Source organism: Helianthus annuus, chromosome 1 (genome assembly GCF_002127325.2).
Source record: "Helianthus annuus cultivar XRQ/B chromosome 1, HanXRQr2.0-SUNRISE, whole genome shotgun sequence".
Taxonomy (NCBI): domain Eukaryota; kingdom Viridiplantae; phylum Streptophyta; class Magnoliopsida; order Asterales; family Asteraceae; genus Helianthus; species Helianthus annuus.
This window is the reverse complement of record NC_035433.2, coordinates 75,100,968-75,122,085: the sequence shown is the minus strand read 5'-3', so window position 1 is coordinate 75,122,085 and position 21,118 is coordinate 75,100,968. Positions and strand designations below refer to the sequence as shown.

Here is a 21,118-nt window from a genome sequence, read left to right as displayed (position 1 = left end):
AGCGAAAAAAAAAGTCTATCCAAAAGAAATTGCAACAATAAAAATTTTATATTAAAAATAATCAAATAAATAAAAGAAAAAAATAAAAAGTATTAGATGACTTCACTAACAATTCAATTTGAAAGTAAAATAATTACTAAAAAAAACTAAAGTATGCTAGTGGTTAAAATGGACTAATTAGAATAATAATAATAAATAAATAAAAAGCACTGTACAAGTGCTTTGAAAATGTAAGGTATAGAAATTTACTCAGTAAAAATAAATATTTTGTGCATTTTTATATCGGGTCATGAGATATACACCCTGATAAGATTAATTGTAATATGTGTTTTTAGATCATGCAAGCATAAGGCACAAGACATTAATATATTCAATTCACTATAACAAGCTTTTTTTTTTTTTTTCCAACGTAGGGTATTAAGATGAGGTGAATTTGCAGTTTCAGGTTTCATGATGATCTATGCAAGTTGAATTTGGCCTTTTGTTTTTTTAACCATCAAAATCACATCTACCTAACAAACTGATTTTTAAAGAGAGAGTGTGTGTGTGGGGGGGGGGGGGGGGGAATTAAGGACGGGTTTGGAATAGTCTCTAGCCGTGTCAAGTGCTTTTAACATGCAGATAAAATCGTCTCAAATATTTATGATAAGGTGAACAAACCGTATCGAATACGCATTTGCCATGACTTTTATCAAAGATATTAAATAGTGTATGATTTTGACCCAACATACGCTGAAACCATGTTAAATAACTGTTTTTTAAATAGTAGCTTTTTTGTTACATCTAATATTACCAACCTTACACTTGCAATAATTTAAATCCCCATAACTATTGTAAAAATCAACACTCTTATCTTCTCAATTTTTAAAAATGTTCAATTATTACTTCAGTTTTCAAATGTTAACAACAATCATATAACTTTTTTTAATCATATATCAACAACTAACATGTCCTTGATATCACTTTGGTTGAAGGTGTATCTTTTTCCTTAAAACTAGAATAAAAAAAATAATATACATCTATCCACAAGAAACCAAAAACAATTATTATTATTCTTCACATATGCATTCAAGCCTAGGTCGCCACTCACCACCATCAACACTCCGGCGAACTCTCTGCCGCCTAACCTTCTTCTCAGCCACAACACCACCACCTACCGCCACCGCATCACCCATCACCGTCTTGATCTTCACCGCCTTCTCCAAACTTTCCCGCCTCGGTTTTCTCTTATTTTCCGGGACAGAAGAAGCCGGGATCAAAAAATAAATACCACCTCTCTTGAGCTCAGAATTACTTGACAATATCACTATCCGCCTAACGACACCATGTGACGTCGGTTTGCTTAATACATAGTTAGGATAGTTGCTTAGAACCTCACCGGCGGTGATCGGATGTGTGATCTCTTCAACGACACCGTTTAAATGAACAATTCTAATCAAGTCTAGAGCTCCACATGGAAGAAGACAAGATAAACAACATCTTAAACTATTTCCCATTGCTATATATTGAAGTTTTTGAATCTATTTGATGTGGTGGAGATTTTGAAATGTTTGAGTAGGTGGTTTGAGGGTGTTTGTGGTGGTGTATTTATATAGATAGAGAGGTGAATGTGCAAATGATATGGGCGTGTAGATGGAGTATTATAATATAGAGTGGAGTGAAATAATGAAAATAATTCGGCCGTAGTTTTGATTATTTCTTGGATAGTACATTTTTGCACTTGCAATCTTTGTACAATTGTATTTTAAATTTGACTTCTACTTTAAACATAAACCTAAGACGGAGATGGTTTTTTTATTACATATGTTGTTGAGTGACTTGTAAAAATGTAATGTGATTAGGTTAATGAGTTCTTGAGTCTCAAGCAAATTGTTTTCAAATATTGGAGTTAATTATAATGATGGTTCATCTTGTAAAGTCATATTGTGGTTTTGGTCTTTACTTTGAGAAAATATGGGTTTGGACTTTGGTCCAAGAGTTTGTTGGCTTCGTAACATCTTTGGTCATTTTTAGTTGCTAGCGTTAAAAAAAAATTATTGCATAAAATAATCATTATACTTTTTACTTAAAAAAATAAATAAAACCTACAAACAGCCCTTCCCAATGGCTTCTTACTCTTGTCATTTCCCCATAAGTTATGTGTTAGGTTCTATTTGGTATGATGTAATGGAATGGACGAATAATTAGAATAGACGAGGTAATGGAATGGATCATTCCATTCCATGGTCTTGTTTGGTTATCACATAGGAATGGAATGAAATGAATCATTACCTTGTAGTGTTTGGCAGGCTACGAAAAGAAGAAGGAATAAAAGCGTGACGGGTGGCGGTGGTTAGCAATGCCGCCGGTGTTTGGTGGTGGAGGATGGCGGCGGCGATGGGTGGTGGTGGCGGAGGTGGGGGTGGGGGTTGTGGTGGCGGTGGCGGTGGCGGAGGGTGGCAATGGTGGTGGATGGTAGTGGTCAGCAGTGGCGGGTGGCAATGACAGGGGCGACAACATAATCTTGTAATTTCGTTTTGACTCCCGGGATCCTCAGTTTCTTGCTGGCCCCTTTGTTTTATTTTGTTTGTTTTAATAAAATAGTTGTTTGTTTTAATAAAATAGCTGCCGTTCGAAAAAAAAAGAGTAAATTACAAGTTTTGTCCTTTATGTTTGTCCTAAATTTCAGGCGCTGTCATTTACCTTTAAAATTGATGAGTTTTGTACTTAATGTTTCAAAATTCTGCACGTTATGTCTGTAACACCCCGCGTTTTCGAATGTCAAAATCAAAGTCCAAGTCAACTTTGAGTTCTTTGACTGTAAATAGTCAATTTTATGTTTTATTTGTATTATGTGGAGTAAGTGTTGTTAATCTAAGAAATCGAAGTAATCGAATGTTTAATCGACGCGAATAGATTTACGATTGTGAATAGTAGGAAGTAACAATGCGATAAAGTTAACTAATCAATAATCAAACCGATCGAACCATCATCGAACTCAAATCTCGAATTACGCGAACTTTGGTTGTTGTTATACGTGTGTGTGTGCCTTATGGTGTTACTTGTGCATGTTTACTTTATGTATTGTGATGATCAATCGAACCAATCGAATCGAAACTCGAAACTCAATCGAACACAATCAAAATCAAGTTGTAATAATTGGTAGAGAAGAGATTACGCAAGATGTAGATGATTATATGTTAGATATAGTGATTGGGACTGAAAGTAATTTGAATAGGAAAATTCTATCGTATTCGTATCATCTTCAATCGAAATCGAAATGTCAGAAATCGTCGCACCGAACACTCGAACCAGGCTGTTGATCGATCAGGCTGTCAGCCGATCGAATAGCCCAGCCGATCGGACGGACTGTCCGATCGAGCAGGCTGTCCGATCGGGATGCCTGGCCGATCGGCCAGCCTTTTCCTCTTTTGGAGCCTATAATTAGGGCTGTCATTGTCATTCTTTCCACTTTTGGAAACTCTCTGACCGACCAGCTCGTGCTCCTCATCTTTTCTCAGATTTCTTCCGATTCCGGTAAGTTTTCATCCTAAATCTTGTACTTTCTTGATCAATACACACTCCTACACCTTTCTATCTTTCGAATCTTGATTTCTAACCGTGAAATCATCAAGATCTAAGCATTCTAGGATGATGTCATCATGGTGTTCTTCAAGAACATCATGTTTAGGCCTCATTCCACCATGAATGGCTTGGATCTAACCGATTTCCACATAAACATGTTAAGATCTATCACAGATCTGAACATTTACATAATGTGAAGGATTGAAAGAAGGAATTTCAACTTTCTTTCAACTCTTTTACACTCAATGCCTTCAAACTGGTGGAAACGAAGCTTGAGTCAACTCACCAATCGTTCTAACGGATGAGTGGTTCAGGGTTTGGATTCTATTTACGAGGTTCACCGATTTCAGGTAAACGTTGAGCTAACCGTTCCGAACAGTTCACCGGCCGGACTTGGGTGATTCCTGTCCGATCAGGGGAAGCAAGTAAGAACGAAAGCTCCATGGTTCAGCTCATTGTCAAACTACCTCAATATAACGTCAAATAATCAGAACAACCAAAGTGTTAGACGAATAGGCCGACCAGGTCAGGAAGCTGACCGAACGGTTAGGCTGTCTGAACGGACAGCCCAACCGATCGGACATGTCACCCGATCGACCAGGCCAGCCGATCGGCTAGCAAGTGGCCCCACACTTTGACAATTTCATGAAGTATAGTATTGAACAAGGTGATGTTCGATCGAACGAGCTGTTTGATAACATTACTCTTCGGATCATGAGATACTATGCTTCAACACTTAATCGATTTACAACTCGTAGTAGTGCGGAGTGCCACCCGATCGAACATGTTGTTCGATCGATCAGGTGACATCCAGCTGAGGACTCACTATCAAAGTGTCTAATCGATCGGTTAAGCCGGCCGATCGAACATACCGTTCGATTGATCGACCTGAAAGGTAAGAACACTTCGGTGTTCTCAAATACTACAACGAAAACTTCAAAAGGTCAAACCATCATACACAAACACATGGATTACGGTGGTAATCATGTATTGCTGTCTACCTGCCTTAACGACGTAGTACTATAGTTTGGACTCAGCACCGGTTCACACGGGGGTTGTTAAGGACAATTACTTGCATGGATTACGGTGGTAATCATGTATTGCGAACTGTCTCGGACAGTCAACCCGCAGTCATTGGTATCGATAGATCCATGTCGATAATTAACATGCTTCGTTTTCCTCTGTGTACGTGCTGGTTATGCGTAAACTATTCGAACTCTATATGCTATTATCAAACTTGTATGCTCACCTTTACATTATATGTATTGACTTTATTTTAACGTATGTGACAGGTGTTTAAGATGTTTGCTTGCTAGGAAAAGCGAGGCTAGAATAAAGCTCTAGAGCCCCCCAACAAATAGTTGTCTGTCAGGAACAAGCGTCTAGAGCATAGTTGCCTATAGATCTTGTCCGACCGGGTCTTTTTAGAGCATTCGAACAATATTTATATTATCCATTTAAATCTGAGTTGTCGGAACAGAATATTTGACTGGTTGTTATCTGTAATAATTTGTTTTATTATTTGGGACACGGTATGGGACGTGTTATTTAAACTAAATAGTGATGATAGTTGTTATGGAAACTTCTGGACAATCTGTTTCGCTCAGTGCCATGCCCCGATGATTCCGCCGCCGGTTGGGGTGTGACAGATTGGTATCAGAGCCATAACTGTAGGGAATTAGGCTAGACACGACCTAGTCCGGGTCGCTGTCTTAGAGACCTAGACTATAGTTAGGAACCAACAGACCAAGCGTATACGCTAAATCCTGCTATTCTACACTATCACCACACTCGAATTTTCAATGATGAGAAGGCGATTTGGTCAGAATCAGGTGTGAAAACCGCAAACTCCCGACCAAATTGCTGGATCAATGCTGTTTTATCCACCTATCGAAGGATTCTTCATCACTTTTCAATAACGAACGAGGAGAATTATACAAAATCAGGAGTGAAATCCATATTTTGATGAATAATCTCCTCAATTTTATTAAAACAAGGAAGAAATTGCTAAGCCAGGGGTGAAACCCGAACCTTGGCAACTTATTCCAACTTTTACTCATCTTACCAAAGCCTCGACGGACTCCAACGACCTGAACTCACAAGTATGACCTAGGGAATACATGCTGGATGCCCAAGAATCGAGGCAAAAGCACGATCCCAAAGGTCGAAAAGTGACGACAAGTCAATTTGAGAATAGTCGAACCGCTTTGGGTAGTCAATGTCTAGTAGCCGCAGACAATCTATCTCTCGATTTTCATATGTTTTCGATTCTGAGCCCGCAGTTGCGACTCTGATGATTCGTTGCTTTTATGTGATATATGTGTTTAACTGTTTAAATGTTTAAAATTTGAGGTTTATTCGATTTTGCTATCACTTTGATCGACACACATGATTCGCATTGCTCCTCTACCTCAAAACGCTAACAAGTCGTTACGAACTTAGACGATATTGTGCTACGATATACGCTATACTATACTCGACATGCTATACAACTATACGATACTATTCGACATACTATACGCGATCACTATATGCGAATGACACGCGAGCTTTGAATGATAGGATCTTGAGGCAGTCAGAATGCTCTATGTGCTTATAGGGAACCACGTACCTAGTGCCTCTGTGATTAAATGCGTATGTGCTTCTGTGCTTATGTGTCTCTGTGCTCTATGTGCCTACGTGCTTATGTGTTTCTGTGATTACGTGAATCTGTGGTTATATGTTTAAGTGTTATGCAATACATGTTTCGATGTATTTCTAAGCTTTAGTAAGTAGTAGACGTGTGAGGTGAGATTCAATCATGTTGTGTTGGGTCCTGTGACGATGTCTGTTCTAGACAATGTCGTCTGGATCCCGACACCATCTTACTCGCCAAGAGAAGAGAGACAAGCGTCTCGCTACTATCATTGCCAAGAGTGTGGCAAAAGCTGTAAGCGAGGTGTATGAGAACGTCAGTAAATCGTCCGATGAGTCGCGAACTGAAGCTCCTAAGGATGCCAACAAGACTGGTTTCAGCTTCAAACAGTTTAAAGCATGTGGACCCAAAGAATTCACCGGAGAAGATGGCCCTACCGCCATGTTTCAATGGTTCGATTTAGTTGAAGTCACTCTAGGCCAAAGCGGTTGTCCTGAAAATCTCCGCACCCTCAATGCTACAGGCGTCTTCCAGTCCCGAGCACTAGACTGGTGTACGGCCGAATGAAACAAGCGCGGAAACGATGCAGCTTATGAGCTGACTTGGGAGGAGTTGAAGGCCATCATGATGGACGAATTCTGCCCTCCCCATGAACGCCAAAAGCTAGAGGACGAGTTTTGGAACATCAAGCAGAAGGATGGAGACAACGCTGCTTTAACTGCTCGCTTCAAGCAGCTTAGCATCATCTGTCCCGACCAAGTCAAGACGCCAGACATGGCCATCAAGAAGTACATTCGAGCTCTACCCGACTGTGTTGCCGATTTTGTTCATGCTACCAAGACAGCATCAATTGCGGAGACTTACCTGCTTGCCGCTGAGATCAATGACAAGCGAGTGAAGTCTGGTTTTTGGGATAAGCATACCAAGTCTCTGCACCAAGCCACCACCGCATCGACCGTCGACACCACCACTGCTCAACCCTCCAAGTCATCAAGAAGAAAGAAGAAGCACAACAACAACAGCTCCAGCAACAAGAACTGTGCTGTGACAACGACTGCTGCTCCTCTGCAAGCCGTACAGGCTCAGCAGCAGTCTCACCATCGACAAGCTCCAGTGATCAATGTGCCGCCAGCCAAGCGCGCTTACACAGGTCCCCACCCGCTCTGTCCGACATGTTCATATCATCACCCGGTGGGAATCGCCTGTCGTTTCTGCGCCTACTGCAACCTCTACGAGCATTTCACTGCGAACTGTCGCTATGGTCCCCGTCAAGCCCCAGTTCAAGCCGCCGCTTATCAAGCTCTACTTCCAGCCCCTCAAGGCCAACCTGCAGCTCAAGCACCAGTGTTCAATGCTCGAGTCTGTTTTGCATGTGGTGATCCTAACCACTTTGTAAACATGTGCCCGAACCGGGTTATGAAACAAGAACCCCAGCAGCAGACACAGCGGCAGCCTCAGCAGCAACAGCAAGTAGCCCGTGCCAGAACGTTTAACATCAACGCCCGTCAAGCTCAGGCTGATAACAACATGGTTAATGGTACGTTCCTTGTGAATGGTATTTATGCATCATGTTTGTTTGATACTGGAGCCGATAACTGCTTTGTGTCGTTTGAATTCGAGAAGCTCCTTAGTCGTAAGCGCTCTTATCTTCCCTCGTCATTCGAAGTCGAAGTTGCTACTGGAAGAACCGTCGCTGTTAACTCTATTCTTCGTGATTGTACCCTCGAGCTTAACAATCACCTCTTCCCAATTAATCTCATTCCGATGCAGCTCGGAAGTTTTGACGTCATAGTAGGGATGGACTTTCTACGCGAAAACCATGCTGAAGTTGTGTGTTTTGAAAAGATGATTCGATTCTCGCTCGCAAATGGTGATCTCTTATGTGTATACGGTGAAACAGCTTCAAAAGGTCTCAAGCTCATGTCATGCGTCCAAGCTAGCAAGTATCTCCGCAAGGAATACAACGCTTTCTTGGCCAACATTGTTGTAGCGGAGAAGGAAAAGAAAAAGAAGGCCGAAGTCAAAGACGTCCCAGTGGTTCGTGAATTTCCTCAGGTGTTCCCTGACGATCTTCCCGGACTACCGCCAAGTGGTGATATCGACTTTTGTATCGACCTTATTCCTGAAGCTAACCCTGTTGCTAAAGCCCCTTATCGACTCGCGCCATCCGAAATGAGGGAACTCTCAAACCAACTCCAGGAGTTACTTGAAAAAGGCTTTATTTGCCCGAGCACCTCTCCTTGGGGCGCACCGGTCCTTTTCGTCAAAAAGAAGGATGGGTCGTTCAGGATGTGCATCGACTATCGGGAATTGAATAAGCTGACCATTAAGAACCGTTATCCCCTACCTCGAATCGACGATTTGTTTGATCAGCTACAAGGTGCATCGTGTTTTTCGAAGATCGATTTACGCTCAGGTTATCATCAGTTACGCATACAAGAGGAAGACATACCCAAAACCGCCTTTCGTACTCGATACGGCCACTATGAGTTCGTTGTTATGCCTTTTGGTCTAACCAACGCACCCGCGTTTTTATGGATTTGATGAATCGCATGTGTAAGCCTTATCTTGACCGGTTCGTCGTCGTATTCATCGATGATGTCCTGATTTATTCCAAGTCGAAAGCCGAACACGCGCAACATCTACGTTTGGTTCTCGAGTTACTCCAGGGGAACCAACTCTATGCCAAGTTCTCCAAGTGCGAATTCTGGTTGGAGGAGGTTCAGTTTCAGGGTCACATCGTGAATAGTCAGGGTATTCATGTCGATCCCGCGAAGATTGAAGCAGTTAAAAGCTGGATTACGCCAAAGAACCCATCTGAAGTCCAATCTTTTCTTGGATTAGCAGGCTATTATCGACGATTCATCGAAGGATTCTCTAAGATCGCTGTGCCGCTTACCGCTCTTACTCATAAAGACAGGTCCTTTGTTTGGGGAACTGAACAAGAATCTGCTTTTCAAACCCTTAAGCGCAAGCTCTGCAATGCTCCTGTTCTCGCGTTACCAGACGGAAACAACAATTTCATTATCTACTGTGATGCTTCTAACCTTGGGCTTGGCTGTGTTCTCATGCAACGAGACAAGGTTATAGCTTACGCATCTCGTCAGCTCAAAATCCACGAGAAGAACTATACAACCCACGATCTCGAGCTAGGCGCATTTGTTTTTGCATTGAAGATTTGGCGACACTACCTGTATGGTACCAAGTGTACGATCTTCACCGATCACAGGAGTTTACAACACATCTTTAATCAGAAAGAACATAACATGCGTCAATGCCGATGGGTAGAACTTCTTAACGATTACGACTGTGAGATTCGTTATCACCCAGGCAAGGCAAATGTTGTTGCCGACGCACTCAGCAGACGGAGTTATTCGCTCAGTATTCGCAATACCCAAGCCCAGCATGATCTCGAAACTCTCATCCGCGAAGCCCAGCATACTTGTTTTAACGAACACACTTTGAAGAAAGAGAGAATCTACCACGATGGAGCTCAACTGGTAAGCAAGGCAGATGGGATTTTCTATTATCTGGACCGAATTTGGATCCCTAAGCAGACCGATTTGCGAAAGATTATAACGAACGAAGCCCACAAATCCTGTTATTCTATTCATCCCGGTGCCGATAAAATGTACCAGGATCTTCGTTACAAGTACTGGTGGCCGGGTATGAAACGGGATATCGCCCTCTATGTTGGAAGTTGCCTGACTTGTGCGAGAGTTAAGGCTAAACATCAACGACCATCTGGCTTACTCGAACAACCTCCAATCCCTATATGGAAGTGGGAGAGTATAGCTATGGATTTCGTAAACAAATTACCGCCCATGCCATCAGGTCACGACAGCATTTGGGTTATAGTTGATCGTCTGACCAAATCAGCCCACTTTTTACCAATACGGGAAGACTACAAGGTAGAACGACTAGCCCGAATCCACACCGACGAGACCATTTGTAATCATGGTACGCCTCGTGACATCATTTCAGACCGTGATGCTCGGTTTACATCGCGATTGTGGGAAACGTTTCAAGCGGCCCTTGGTACGTCGCTTAACCTGAGTACTGCATTCCATCCTCAAACTAACGGACAGACTGAAAGAACGATCCGTACTCTTGAAGACATGCTCCGCGCGTGTGTCATAGACTTTGGTGGTAGTTGGAACAAATACCTACCGTTAGTCGAATTCTCGTACAACAACAGCTATCATGCCAGCATACAAATGGCACCATTCGAGGCCTTATATGGAAGAAGATGTCGTTCGCCTATTGTGTGGCACGAGATCGGTCATTCGCAACTAACTGGTCCCGAGCTATTACAAGAAACGACTGACAAAATCCTCTAGATTCGCGACAACTTGTCGAAAGCCAGGGATAGACAGAAAAGTTATGCCGATAGGAGAAACCCCTTGAATTTGACGTTGGCGACTACGTACTCCTAAAGGTATCACCATGGAAGGGTGTGGTCAGATTCAGCAAGAAAGGGAAACTAGTGCCTCCATATGTTGGACCTTTTAAGATTCTGGAAAGGATCGGAAAAGTCGCCTACAGACTTGAACTACCGGAGGAACTTAGTAACGTCCACCCAACTTTCCATGTGTCGAACCTCCGAAAGTGTCTAGCTGATCATGATCTGATTGTACCGCTCGACGACCTTCAAGTAAACGAAACGCTACACTTTGTGGAAAAGCTTGTCGAAATCATGGATTGCCAAACCAAGCAACTCAGGCTCTCATGCATCCCGATCGTGAAAGTCCGATGGGAAGGCAAACGAGGCGCAGAGTTTACTTGGGAACTCGAAAGCGACATGAAGGCTAAGTACCCGCAGTTGTTTGAATGAAGATCTGAAGCGAGAAATTGGTAAAATCATTCACGGTGAGGTGCAGCTTCGAGCCTAATTTCGGGACGAAATTCCCTAAACAAGGGGAGGCTGTAACACCCTGTGTTTTCGAATGTCAAAATCAAAGTCAAAGTCCAAGTCAACTTTGACTTCTTTGACTGTAAATAGTCTATTTTATGTTTTATTTGTATTATGTGGAGTAAGTGTTGTTAATCTAAGAAATCGAAGTAATCGAATGTTTAATCGACGCGAACTGATTTACGACTTTGAATAGTAGGAAGTAACAATGCGATAAAGTTAATTAATCAATAATCAAACCGATCGAACCATCATCGAACTCAAATCTCGAATTACGCTAACTTTGGTTGTTGTTATACGTGTGTGTGTGCCTTATGGTGTTACTTGTGCGTGTTTACTTTATGTATTGTGATGATCAATCGAACCAATCGAATCGAAACTCAAAACTCAATCGAACTCAATCGAACTCAATCGAAATCAAGTTGTAATAATTGGTAGAGAAGAGATTACGCAAGATGTAGATGATTATATGTTAGATATAGTGATTGGGACTGAAAGTAATTTGAATAGGAAAATTCTATCATATTCGTATCATCTTCAATCGAAATCGAAATGTCAGAAATCGTCGCACCGAACACTCGGACCAGGCTGTTGATCGATCAGGCTGTCAGCCGATCGAACAGCCCAGCCAATCGGACGGACTGTCCGATCGAGCAAGCTGTCCGATCGGGATGCCTGGCCGATCGGCTAGCCTTTTCCTCTTTTGGAGCCTATAAATAGGGCTATCATTGTCATTCTTTCCACTTTTGGAAACTCTCTGACCGACCAACTCGTGCTCCTCATCTTTTCTCAGATTTCTTCCGATTCCGGTAAGTTTTCATCCTAAATCTTGTACTTTCTTGATCAATACACACTCCGACACCTTTCTATCTTTCGAATCTTGATTTCTAACCGTGAAATCATCAAGATCTAAGCATTCTAGGATGATGTCATCATGGTGTTCTTCAAGAACATCATGTTTAGGCCTCATTCCACCATGAATGGCTTGGATCTAACCGATTTCCACATAAACAAGCTAAGATCTATCACAGATCTGAACATTTACATAATGTGAAGGACTTAAAGAAGGAATTTCAACTTTCTTTCAACTCTTTTACACTCAATGCCTTCAAACTGGTGGAAACGGAGCTTGAGTCAACTCACCAATCGTTCTAACGGATGAGTGGTTCAAGGTTCGGATTCTATCTACGAGGTTTACTGATTTCGGGTAAACGTTGAGCTAACCGTTCCGAACAGTTCACCGGCCGGACTTGGGTGATTCCTGTTCGAGCAGGGGAAGCAAGTAAGAACGAAAGCTCCATGGTTCAGCTCGTTGTCAAACTACCTCAATATAACGTCAAATAATCAGAACAGCCAAAGTGTTAGACGAATAGGCCGACCAGGTCAGGAAGCTGACCGAACAGTTAGGCTGACCGAACGGACAGCCCAACCGATCGGACATGTCAGTCGATCGACCAGGCCAGTCGATCGGCTAGCAAGTGGCCCCACACTTTGACAATTTCATGAAGTATAGTATTGAACAAGGTGATGTTTGATCGAACGAGCTGTTTGATAACATTACTCTTCGGATCATGAGATACTATGCTTCAACACTTAATCGATTTACAACTCGTAGTAGTGCGGAGTGCCACCCGATCGAACATGTTGTTCGATCGATCAGGTGACATCCAGCTGAGGACTCACTATCGAAGTGTCTAATCGATCAGTTAAGCCGGCCGATCAAACAGACCGTTCGATCGATCGACCTGAAAGGTAAGAACACTTCAGTGTTCTCAAATACTACAACGAAAACTTCAAAAGGTCAAACCATCATACACAAACACATCCTACTCAAAGGAAGAAACAATCCACTCGAACAGTCTAGCCGATCGAGCCTACCGGTCAATCGAACAGAATGTCCGAACGGACTGTCCAGCCGAACGAACAACCCGTTCGATCGAACCAACTGTCCGATCAACCAGGCTGTTCGACCCATCATCCCCTGTTTCCATTTTACGTGTATTCATCGTTATGCTATCGAACTATTCAGGCTAACCCTACTCTCAAGCGCTCCCTTCAATCCATCAACCAATCGCTGTGAGTATACTCGATCCCTTTTTGCTTTTAGCACTTTTGGGTGTTACATACGTTACTTACTTCAAAACACAATCGATCACACTACTCAATTATTTGAACGCTAACCAAATCGCATGTATTACGTGACTAAATGCATGCTTGTTGTTATGTTTACACGTGTAATGCTGTCTACCTGCCTTAACGACGTAGTACTATAGTTTGGACTCAGCAACGGTTCACACGGGGGTTGTTAAGGACAATTACTTGCATGGATTACGGTGGTAATCATGTATTGCGAACTGTCTCGGACAGTCAACCCGCAGTCATTGGTATCGATAGATCCATGTCGATAATTAACATGCTTCGTTTTCCTCTGTGTACGTGCTGGTTATGCGTAAACTATTCGAACTCTATATGCTATTATCAAACTTGTATGCTCACCTTTACATTATATGTATTGACTTTATTTTAACGTATTACGTATGTGACAGGTGATTAAGATGTTTGCTTGCTAGGAAAGCGAGGCTAGAATGAAGCTCTAGAGCCCCCCAACAAATAGTTGTCTGTCAGGAACAAGCGTCTAGAGCATAGTTGCCTGTAGATCTTGTCCGACCGGGTCTTTAGGAGCATTCGAACAATATTTATATTATCCATTTAAATCTGAGTTGTCGGAACAGAATATTTGACTGGTTGTTATCTGTAATAATTTGTTTTATTATTTGGGACACGGTATTGGACGTGTTATTTAAACTAAATAGTGATGATAGTTGTTATGGGAACTTCTGGACAATCTGTTTCGCTCAGTGCCATGCCCCGATGATTCCGCCATCGGTTGGGGTGTGACAATGTCCTTTAGCGCAAACTCAGTTATAATTTCTAGTTAAGTTGTGTCATGTGCACTGCACATGAGGGTAGCATTGTCTTTTCACATCCTAAATAATAAATGATTTTTAGAAAACAAATAAAACATAGCCTATCACCTGCCGCCACCACCTCCCACCCTTACCTGTCGCCGACCCACCATCACCACTCTCTCCACCGTCTCCAACATCACCATCAACATCCACCCCTTCGATCCACAATCACCAAAAACCAAAAACATTCATCAGTTCCTAAAAACCGGCATAAATTACACAATTGTTGAACTGGATTCAACATTAACATTCATCAATTACTAAAAACCACAAACATATGTTGAACCAGATTCAACATTAACATTCATCAGTACACAAGAAGCTTTCTTGATCATAAACAGGCTGCTAAATCAGAAATTTAACCCTTTTTCCTTATCTAAACACCCCCAATTTGAATTTTTTTTCCAGCCAAATCAGCAAATCAGAAACCACTACCCCATCCCCACCGGAACCCTAACCTTGCAATCAACCCAAATCAGCAACCACTACCCCATGGGATGCCGGCGTCACTGTTCTCCTCGCTTACCGCTGTGGGATGCCGGCGTCATGACTGTTTCGCTGTCACCAACCAACACCACCGCTGCCGGCTTGACGTAAAATTAGGGGAAACAGAGCCGCCGACAGTGACGATGGAGGCATTGGAGAGAGAGAGAGAGAGAGAGAGAGAGAGAGAGAGAGAGAGAGAGAGAGAGAGAGAGGAAGAGAGACAGAATCTGGATTCAAAACAACTTGAGAGATTGTTGTTGTTGTTATCGATTGATGAAGTTCAGAGAGAGAGGAAGAGAGATATAATCTGAAGATGAAATCTGCAGAGAGAGAGAGAGAGAGAGAGAGAGGAAGAGAGAGGGGATAAAACGTTATAAGTTGTTACACAATAGTCCTTATATATAACTTAATAACAGAATAGTCCCTGAAGAGATGAAATGGCAAAAATGCCCTCATGTGCGAAGCACATGACCATAATTAATGAAAAAAATTAACTAGGTTAGGGCTAAAGGACGTAAATGCAAGATTTTGTAACATAAAGTACAAAACCCGTCAATTTTAAAGGTAAAAGACAACGCCTGAAATTTAGGACCAACATAAAGGACAAAACTTGTAATTTACTTAAAAAAAAAAAAAAAACATATGTAGAGAGAGAACGTGCGCCGTCTTGTTACTTGTTAGTACTTGGTAGTTGTAACTTCACTACACCACTTTAGAAGTAACTTGCATAGATCAATCATCATCCAATTTTGGTTGTTTAATGTATATGTACTTAAATCATTGAGTTGTAAGTAACTAGGAAACTTCAATCTGTGTATGCTTTAGACACCGACCATTCCCATGATAGCTTAATTATAAGCATTTTCAGAACAATATAATATATTTTTTAAATGTCTCATATGTTTATCGTTTTCAAATGAAATTTATACTCTATGATAATTAATAATAAGCAATGTACAATACCTGTAATAGGTTCTGATGAGATTTAGGAACTACAATAAAATTAACAAATATACATAATAATCATTTAATAATATGAATAGACCTATCAATTACCCACCACTCCGTTGAGAATACAATCAATAACAAATGAAACTTGTCATTTGTGTAAATATTTGAGTTTCAACCTAGATTATATATGGGATTAATGATATACATCAATACTCTTTCTCTTACACTATTTTCATATTAGCTATAGCATTTAAATATGTTAAAAAAAATCAACTCAAACACGTTATGATCCGCTGCCCAACTCTTTATGAATCAATATGTTTTGTAGGGGTGAGCAAGTTTAGGTCCGGACCGAAAATAACCGAGAACCGAACTGAAAAATACCCAACCCGACCCGAACCTAAGTACCTAGGTATTTAGATCGGTTCCAATTTTTCATATAAAATAGGGTCGGGTCGGGTCGGTTCTCGGTTCTTTTCATAGTGAAACCCGACTTTGACCTATGGACCGGAACCGACCCTATATTTAGGGTAGTGAATCGGTTCTGTATTTTATGTTTGATCGGTTCTCGGGTCGGGTCGGGTAATGGTCGGGTAGGGTCGGGTTTTACCTTTTGCTCACCCCTAATGTTTTGTCATTTTTTATGTTTATCATTATTTTGATATATTATTGATAAATTAATACGCTTTTGAGTTAAATAAGATTTCGATACCAAAACGCACGAGGGGTTCAATAATCTAAGTATTAAACTACACAAAAGAAACCAATTTAATAACTTGTGAGACTCTGGCTTCATTCTAGATCCAAGGTGGAAACTTCAACTAAATTAATTTAATGAATATGCTCTTAAGCATTTAATCATTAAATTCTAGAAATTCATGTGCTTATAATCATTTATTGAAAGGGTTATCTTTTTTATTATAGTTTTCTTACAAAAAGTAATTAATAGTAGCAAATAATGGGGTTCTTGTTATTTTTAAAGTTTTATGACTCTATGTTAGTTTTTACAACTGAAAATATGTGGTTTAGATTATCTTTACAGTTAAAATATCTACCAGATTAGTTTTTTTATGGTACTTAATTTTATTACGTTTTTATTGATCTCATTACTTGAATATGATTTGGTCAAACCCTTCTAATCATGTCTCGCAATCGTTTTAATATGGATTCATATATATTTAAAAAAGCCATATGATATCTTGATTTTAAAATTATATGAAAAACTTATGTATTTTATATCTATATCTTATGGATTAAGATTAAATACAAATGACGACATAAATAAAAACAGGTAAGAAGGATTCTAGTCTATTGGAAGTGTCGAAACATGTTGTACCAAATCAGTTCGAAGATTTTAACTTATTTGTCTTGACTTGATTAGATTTTGGTTTTGCGTTCTCTCTCCGTTACTAATGTCTACGTTATTTGATGCGGTCTTCTCGTCATAATATTCAACTATTGCGCGCCATTCATCCTCTAAAATCATGTTGTGTAGAATGATGCATGCGTACATCACGTTTCTTATTTGATCTTTTTCATGCAATCTACAAGGCATGCTCAAAATGCGCCACCTTTTCTGCAAAACACCAAATGCTCGCTCGATGTCTTTACGTGCCGCCATCTGAACTTTGTTAAACTTTATTCTTTTAGGATCTAGGGTTCCCTCTCTTGAAAATGATTTCACAAAAACAACCCACTCAAGGTAAATCTATATATATTCTAAAGTTTAGTTATATGTACTATTTTAAAACCAAAATTTATGGTTGTTTTAAATGAGGTCATTTACATATATCCCCCTCCTAAGATCATTTATTACATATATACTTAACCCATAAAATCAATTACATATTTCCCCCTTTTAAACCATACATGTTACATATTTACCCATTTTATTAAAATTACTCCTATTGAATTACTATTTTACCTTTAATGAACTTATTAAATGATTATTACATTTTTCCCCTTTCTAATACCATTACTTACATATTTTATGATTTAATGTGTAATATAATTGTTTACAAATAAGATATTAACCTAATGATATGAATTCATTTTTTTATAAGCCCTGCCTATTTTTTTATAAGCTTCTGCCTCTGTTATGTGAAAATTGAAAGTTTTGCTTATATATAATACGTCATAGCTCTTAATCATTATTTTTTTTTAAAGAGAACAGTCATGCGACCATGGTTTAAAAATTTACTTTTGCTGTAAAACAGTTTTTTCAATATTATTTTGAATGTTTTTAAAGTCAAAATTTATGATGTTATAAATTCAACACTTAAAACAATATTGATTAAAAAATATATTCCAAAATCATAATCTAAAAGTTTACAAATAATGAAATAGAGGTAAATTAGAAGTCTTTAAGTTAAAAAATATTAAATGGAATTCAAAGAGAAGTAATTTACCTATTTAACTTTAACATTAATCCCTGTTTACCCTTTTTTCTCAATAACTCCTTGGAAACTAAAGAGTTTCCTACAACTTGCAATTGCAATTGAATCGTTTACTTTTAATTAAAATTTATTTATTTATCAATTTATCAACTATTATTTACTTCCTTTTCACATTCGCATTCACATAACACTACGTCTACAAAGTTAGATACATCCAGGTTTAAAGAAAGAGAGAGAGAGGGGCCTGGAGAGAGAGTGGACGGTCGCCGGCTACATTACCCGGTGATCATCTGTTACTCAGGAGATGACGACGAGGGTGATGGGGGTAACATCACCGCTCAAGGGTGACATATAGTGACGATGGTGACGGTAGTTCGCCGGTGGTCAGCAGCCACATCTTTGAGTGACGACTAGGGTTCCGAAGAACGAACCGGGTGATGTGATGGGGTAACGACTTCAGTCAAGGTAAGGTAACGGAGGATCGAAGGTGGTATACGAAGTGTCATCCGCATTTTCCGCCTGCTCTTCTCCTCTACTCCTCCGGCAAGGGACTCCTTATCACTTTTCGAGGTGCGGTTGCTCTATTCCCTGCTATTTCTCTCAACTGGTATGTTTTTTTTCTTTTGTCTTTATCTGATTTAGAGCTTCATACGTCTTTAATAATTGGATGGTTATAAAAAAGTTTCATGCAAATATATGTATTGAATATGGTTATATGCAATTCCTTTAACTGTTTTATGTATTTTGGAATGTTACTTTGATGAGCAATTACGGACCATCTGAAAGATAAAGAAAGGGTTCCGGCCACGATTCTGACCGGATGTCGCTTATATGGAGATAGTTGTGCACGATTAGTTGGTTTGTTTGTTTAAATACTCATATACATCTCGCCTCTGATTGGGTTCAGATCTTTTTTATTCGTGTCATAGGTCTGATTGCAAGGGTTTTTTCTTTTCGTATTCTGATTTGGTTCAGGTACGTTTTTATTTCCAGTTTGTTTAGTCGCATTATTTTGAGTTTTGATATAGAAAGAATTCGTGGAAATAATAACATATTCGGTGGTGTTACAAATGGATATTTTGCTTTCACTAAGGAACACCAGTAACCGTGTGGATACAGGTGCATTGCCTCCATTTCAGTTCAGCTATTTGAGAAATGTGAGTTTCATACTTTCATTGGTTTTCATTTTATTTGATGTATATGAATAAGAATGCATAATCATAATGTTTTAGTTACTAAATTTGTGGTCTCTTTGTTCTAATTGTGGAAGAATTGTTGTGCTCTGCTATTTCTGGTCTAATTTCTTCTTAATTAGTTGTCTTTTTCCTTGCCTGCAGAGGAAATCATTATCTGAGTTTTGGCGGGATTGTCCTATTGTGAGTATATATTTTAGCTTATTTAATGATTTGTTTATTTTGTGTTGATTTATTTCATGATTTCATCCTGTTTGTGGCCTTTTAATGAATGAGAGCTTTTTTGTTGAATGTGTTAATGAATGACAAAGAAGATTGTTACTAACAGATCTTTTCATTTTTTTGAAGCTGGCTGATAATTCAAAGGAGCATAATTGCATGCCTTATGAACATTATACCGCAACATTACTTGCAGTATGTTCATATTATCAGTATATTTGTATTCTATCTTCAAGAAATACAAGCAACTAACTTCGCTTACCATTATGTTCATCATTTGTAAACTGGCTTAAAATAATCAGCAAAAAGGCCTTTAAGGAGAACCCACAAATAGGAGTTTAACTCACACTTCATGGGTATCTCATCAAGCAAAGGTCATGAAAGGCAAGGATGGCATCCTATGACGGCCAAATCTACAAATTTGTTGTTGCTACTCCCATTATTCATTCAATGGTCTCATTCACACTTGATCACAATAAGGTTGCAAATAATACTGCTATAGTGCTATACTATGCCAACTCTACAATATAAATTTTTTAAGCAAATAAGATGAATAGCTTTTGGTATGTACACTTTGACACCATATATCTTTCACTCATTGTTGCATTCCAAATCTTAGGTGGTTCATGACGAGTGCCCACCTACCGAATAAAAGAAGCAAGTTAGTACACAGAGTCTTCCCTCGCCCAATTAACCTGCTTTGCTTCGCTCGCTTCCATTTTGTTTCTATACTTTATTGGTCTTATAATACCTTTTGTTTATATTCATGGTAGTTGTTGATATTTTTACTTAGCGTTAAAGTTTATGTATAAGAAATCTATGATGTTAATAATGGCAGACCGGTTGTAATCTATTTTGTTACTGTTTCATGTTTCTTTACGTGCATACTGCAGTCGCTACACTCATAAGTTAGTTCACTTAAAAATTTGTTTATGTGTGTTCATTTACCTTCATTTATCTATGTTTAAGTTCGTTTAATAGTCATTTCAAGTTTTTAGGCAGTTACAATTTAGTCTGGTTTTATTTAATTTATTGTAGCATATTGTAATATGATTTAAGGTTTTCATATGGTAGTGAGTTCTCTCAATGATTTTTATGGGTTAGTCATGTATGGAGAGTCATGCGTGCACATATGTTAAGATATTTGATTTGACTAACTCATAGCCGTTGCTTATGTTTACTTGCTTAAACCTGTTGTAGACAAGAAACTACTAAGGGGAAGGGCGACTACATGGGCATGCATTAGCGGCAGAAGATTTCGTGAATTATTGAATAAACCGGAAGCTTTATGAACTCCTTTAAGTTTTTTTCCTGTAATGTATGTTTTTAGACTTGGCATACAAGTTTGTTCTTAAACACATTCCGCAAACAAAGTTTCCTGTGCTATGCACGCCTTAAATTTTGTGTGGCTGGCTTATGGTACAAGCTCTTATGACGTTTTGTATGGCTTCTCTTACATTGTCTTTTGGCTAATCACCTTTTATCCATGCATAAACATTTTTCCCGAACGCACCACAAAATGAAAGACACTAACTGTTGGTCATGCCGTGCATCGCACGGGCCTACCCTCTAGTTCCATCAAAAAGATAGTACCCATAATTGTATTCAACTCATTTACAATAAATGTTCCACTTGATCCAACACCATTTATTAGATCACTGAAAAGGGCGAGTGATGTATATAGATTACAAATAAAAGATTTTTTTAAATAGTCGTTGGCCAAAGGCTAGCCCAACGGTCATATGTCACAGCCAATACTAGCCAGCCAAGTCAGCATTCCCCCCCCCTCCCCC

General features: G+C 39.6%; 2 protein-coding genes and 1 long non-coding RNA gene across 5 annotated transcripts; 2 read left to right on the top strand and 1 right to left on the bottom strand.

The window, feature by feature from the left end:
• Window positions 1-896: 896 nt before the first annotated feature.
• LOC110937175 lies at window positions 897-1,687 on the bottom strand. Its single transcript, XM_022179576.2, has one exon. It carries the CDS (start codon window positions 1,494-1,496, stop codon window positions 1,050-1,052), a length of 447 nt encoding a protein of 148 aa, XP_022035268.1. The 5' UTR covers window positions 1,497-1,687; the 3' UTR covers window positions 897-1,049.
• A 16,491-nt stretch (window positions 1,688-18,178) lies between these two features.
• Window positions 18,179-19,651, top strand: LOC118481985 (glycosyltransferase BC10-like). 3 transcript variants are annotated; one of them, XR_004866576.1, is made up of 5 exons: window positions 18,179-18,520; window positions 18,843-18,888; window positions 19,007-19,070; window positions 19,251-19,289; window positions 19,455-19,520. XR_004866576.1 is itself a non-coding variant. In XM_035977358.1 (3 exons), exons 1-3 carry the CDS (start codon window positions 18,984-18,986, stop codon window positions 19,575-19,577), a joined length of 249 nt encoding a protein of 82 aa, XP_035833251.1. In that variant the 5' UTR covers window positions 18,954-18,983; the 3' UTR covers window positions 19,578-19,621. The 3 variants fall into 3 exon arrangements, 1 of the variants encoding a protein (XP_035833251.1); XR_004866574.1 differs by lacking the exons at window positions 18,179-18,520; window positions 18,843-18,888 and adding an exon at window positions 19,628-19,651 and having other exon boundaries at window positions 18,948-19,070; XM_035977358.1 differs by lacking the exons at window positions 18,179-18,520; window positions 18,843-18,888 and having other exon boundaries at window positions 18,954-19,070; window positions 19,455-19,621.
• A 60-nt stretch (window positions 19,652-19,711) lies between these two features.
• Window positions 19,712-20,773, top strand: LOC118481984. Its single transcript, XR_004866570.1, has 2 exons — window positions 19,712-19,805; window positions 19,945-20,773. It is a non-coding gene; the product is annotated as an uncharacterized LOC118481984 (long non-coding RNA).
• Window positions 20,774-21,118: the final 345 nt, after the last annotated feature.

Bases quoted from the DNA above. Each gene is read 5' to 3' on its own strand.
- LOC118481985 (XM_035977358.1), top strand. From the start codon at position 18,984: ATGGATATTTTGCTTTCACTAAGGAACACCAGTAACCGTGTGGATACA. The intron at 19,071-19,250 runs GTGAGTTTCATA...CCTTGCCTGCAG, and splicing joins AGTTCAGCTATTTGAGAAAT to AGGAAATCATTATCTGAGTT. The intron at 19,290-19,454 runs GTGAGTATATAT...ATTTTTTTGAAG, and splicing joins TTTGGCGGGATTGTCCTATT to CTGGCTGATAATTCAAAGGA.
- LOC110937175 (XM_022179576.2), bottom strand. From the start codon at position 1,496: ATGGGAAATAGTTTAAGATGTTGTTTATCTTGTCTTCTTCCATGTGGA.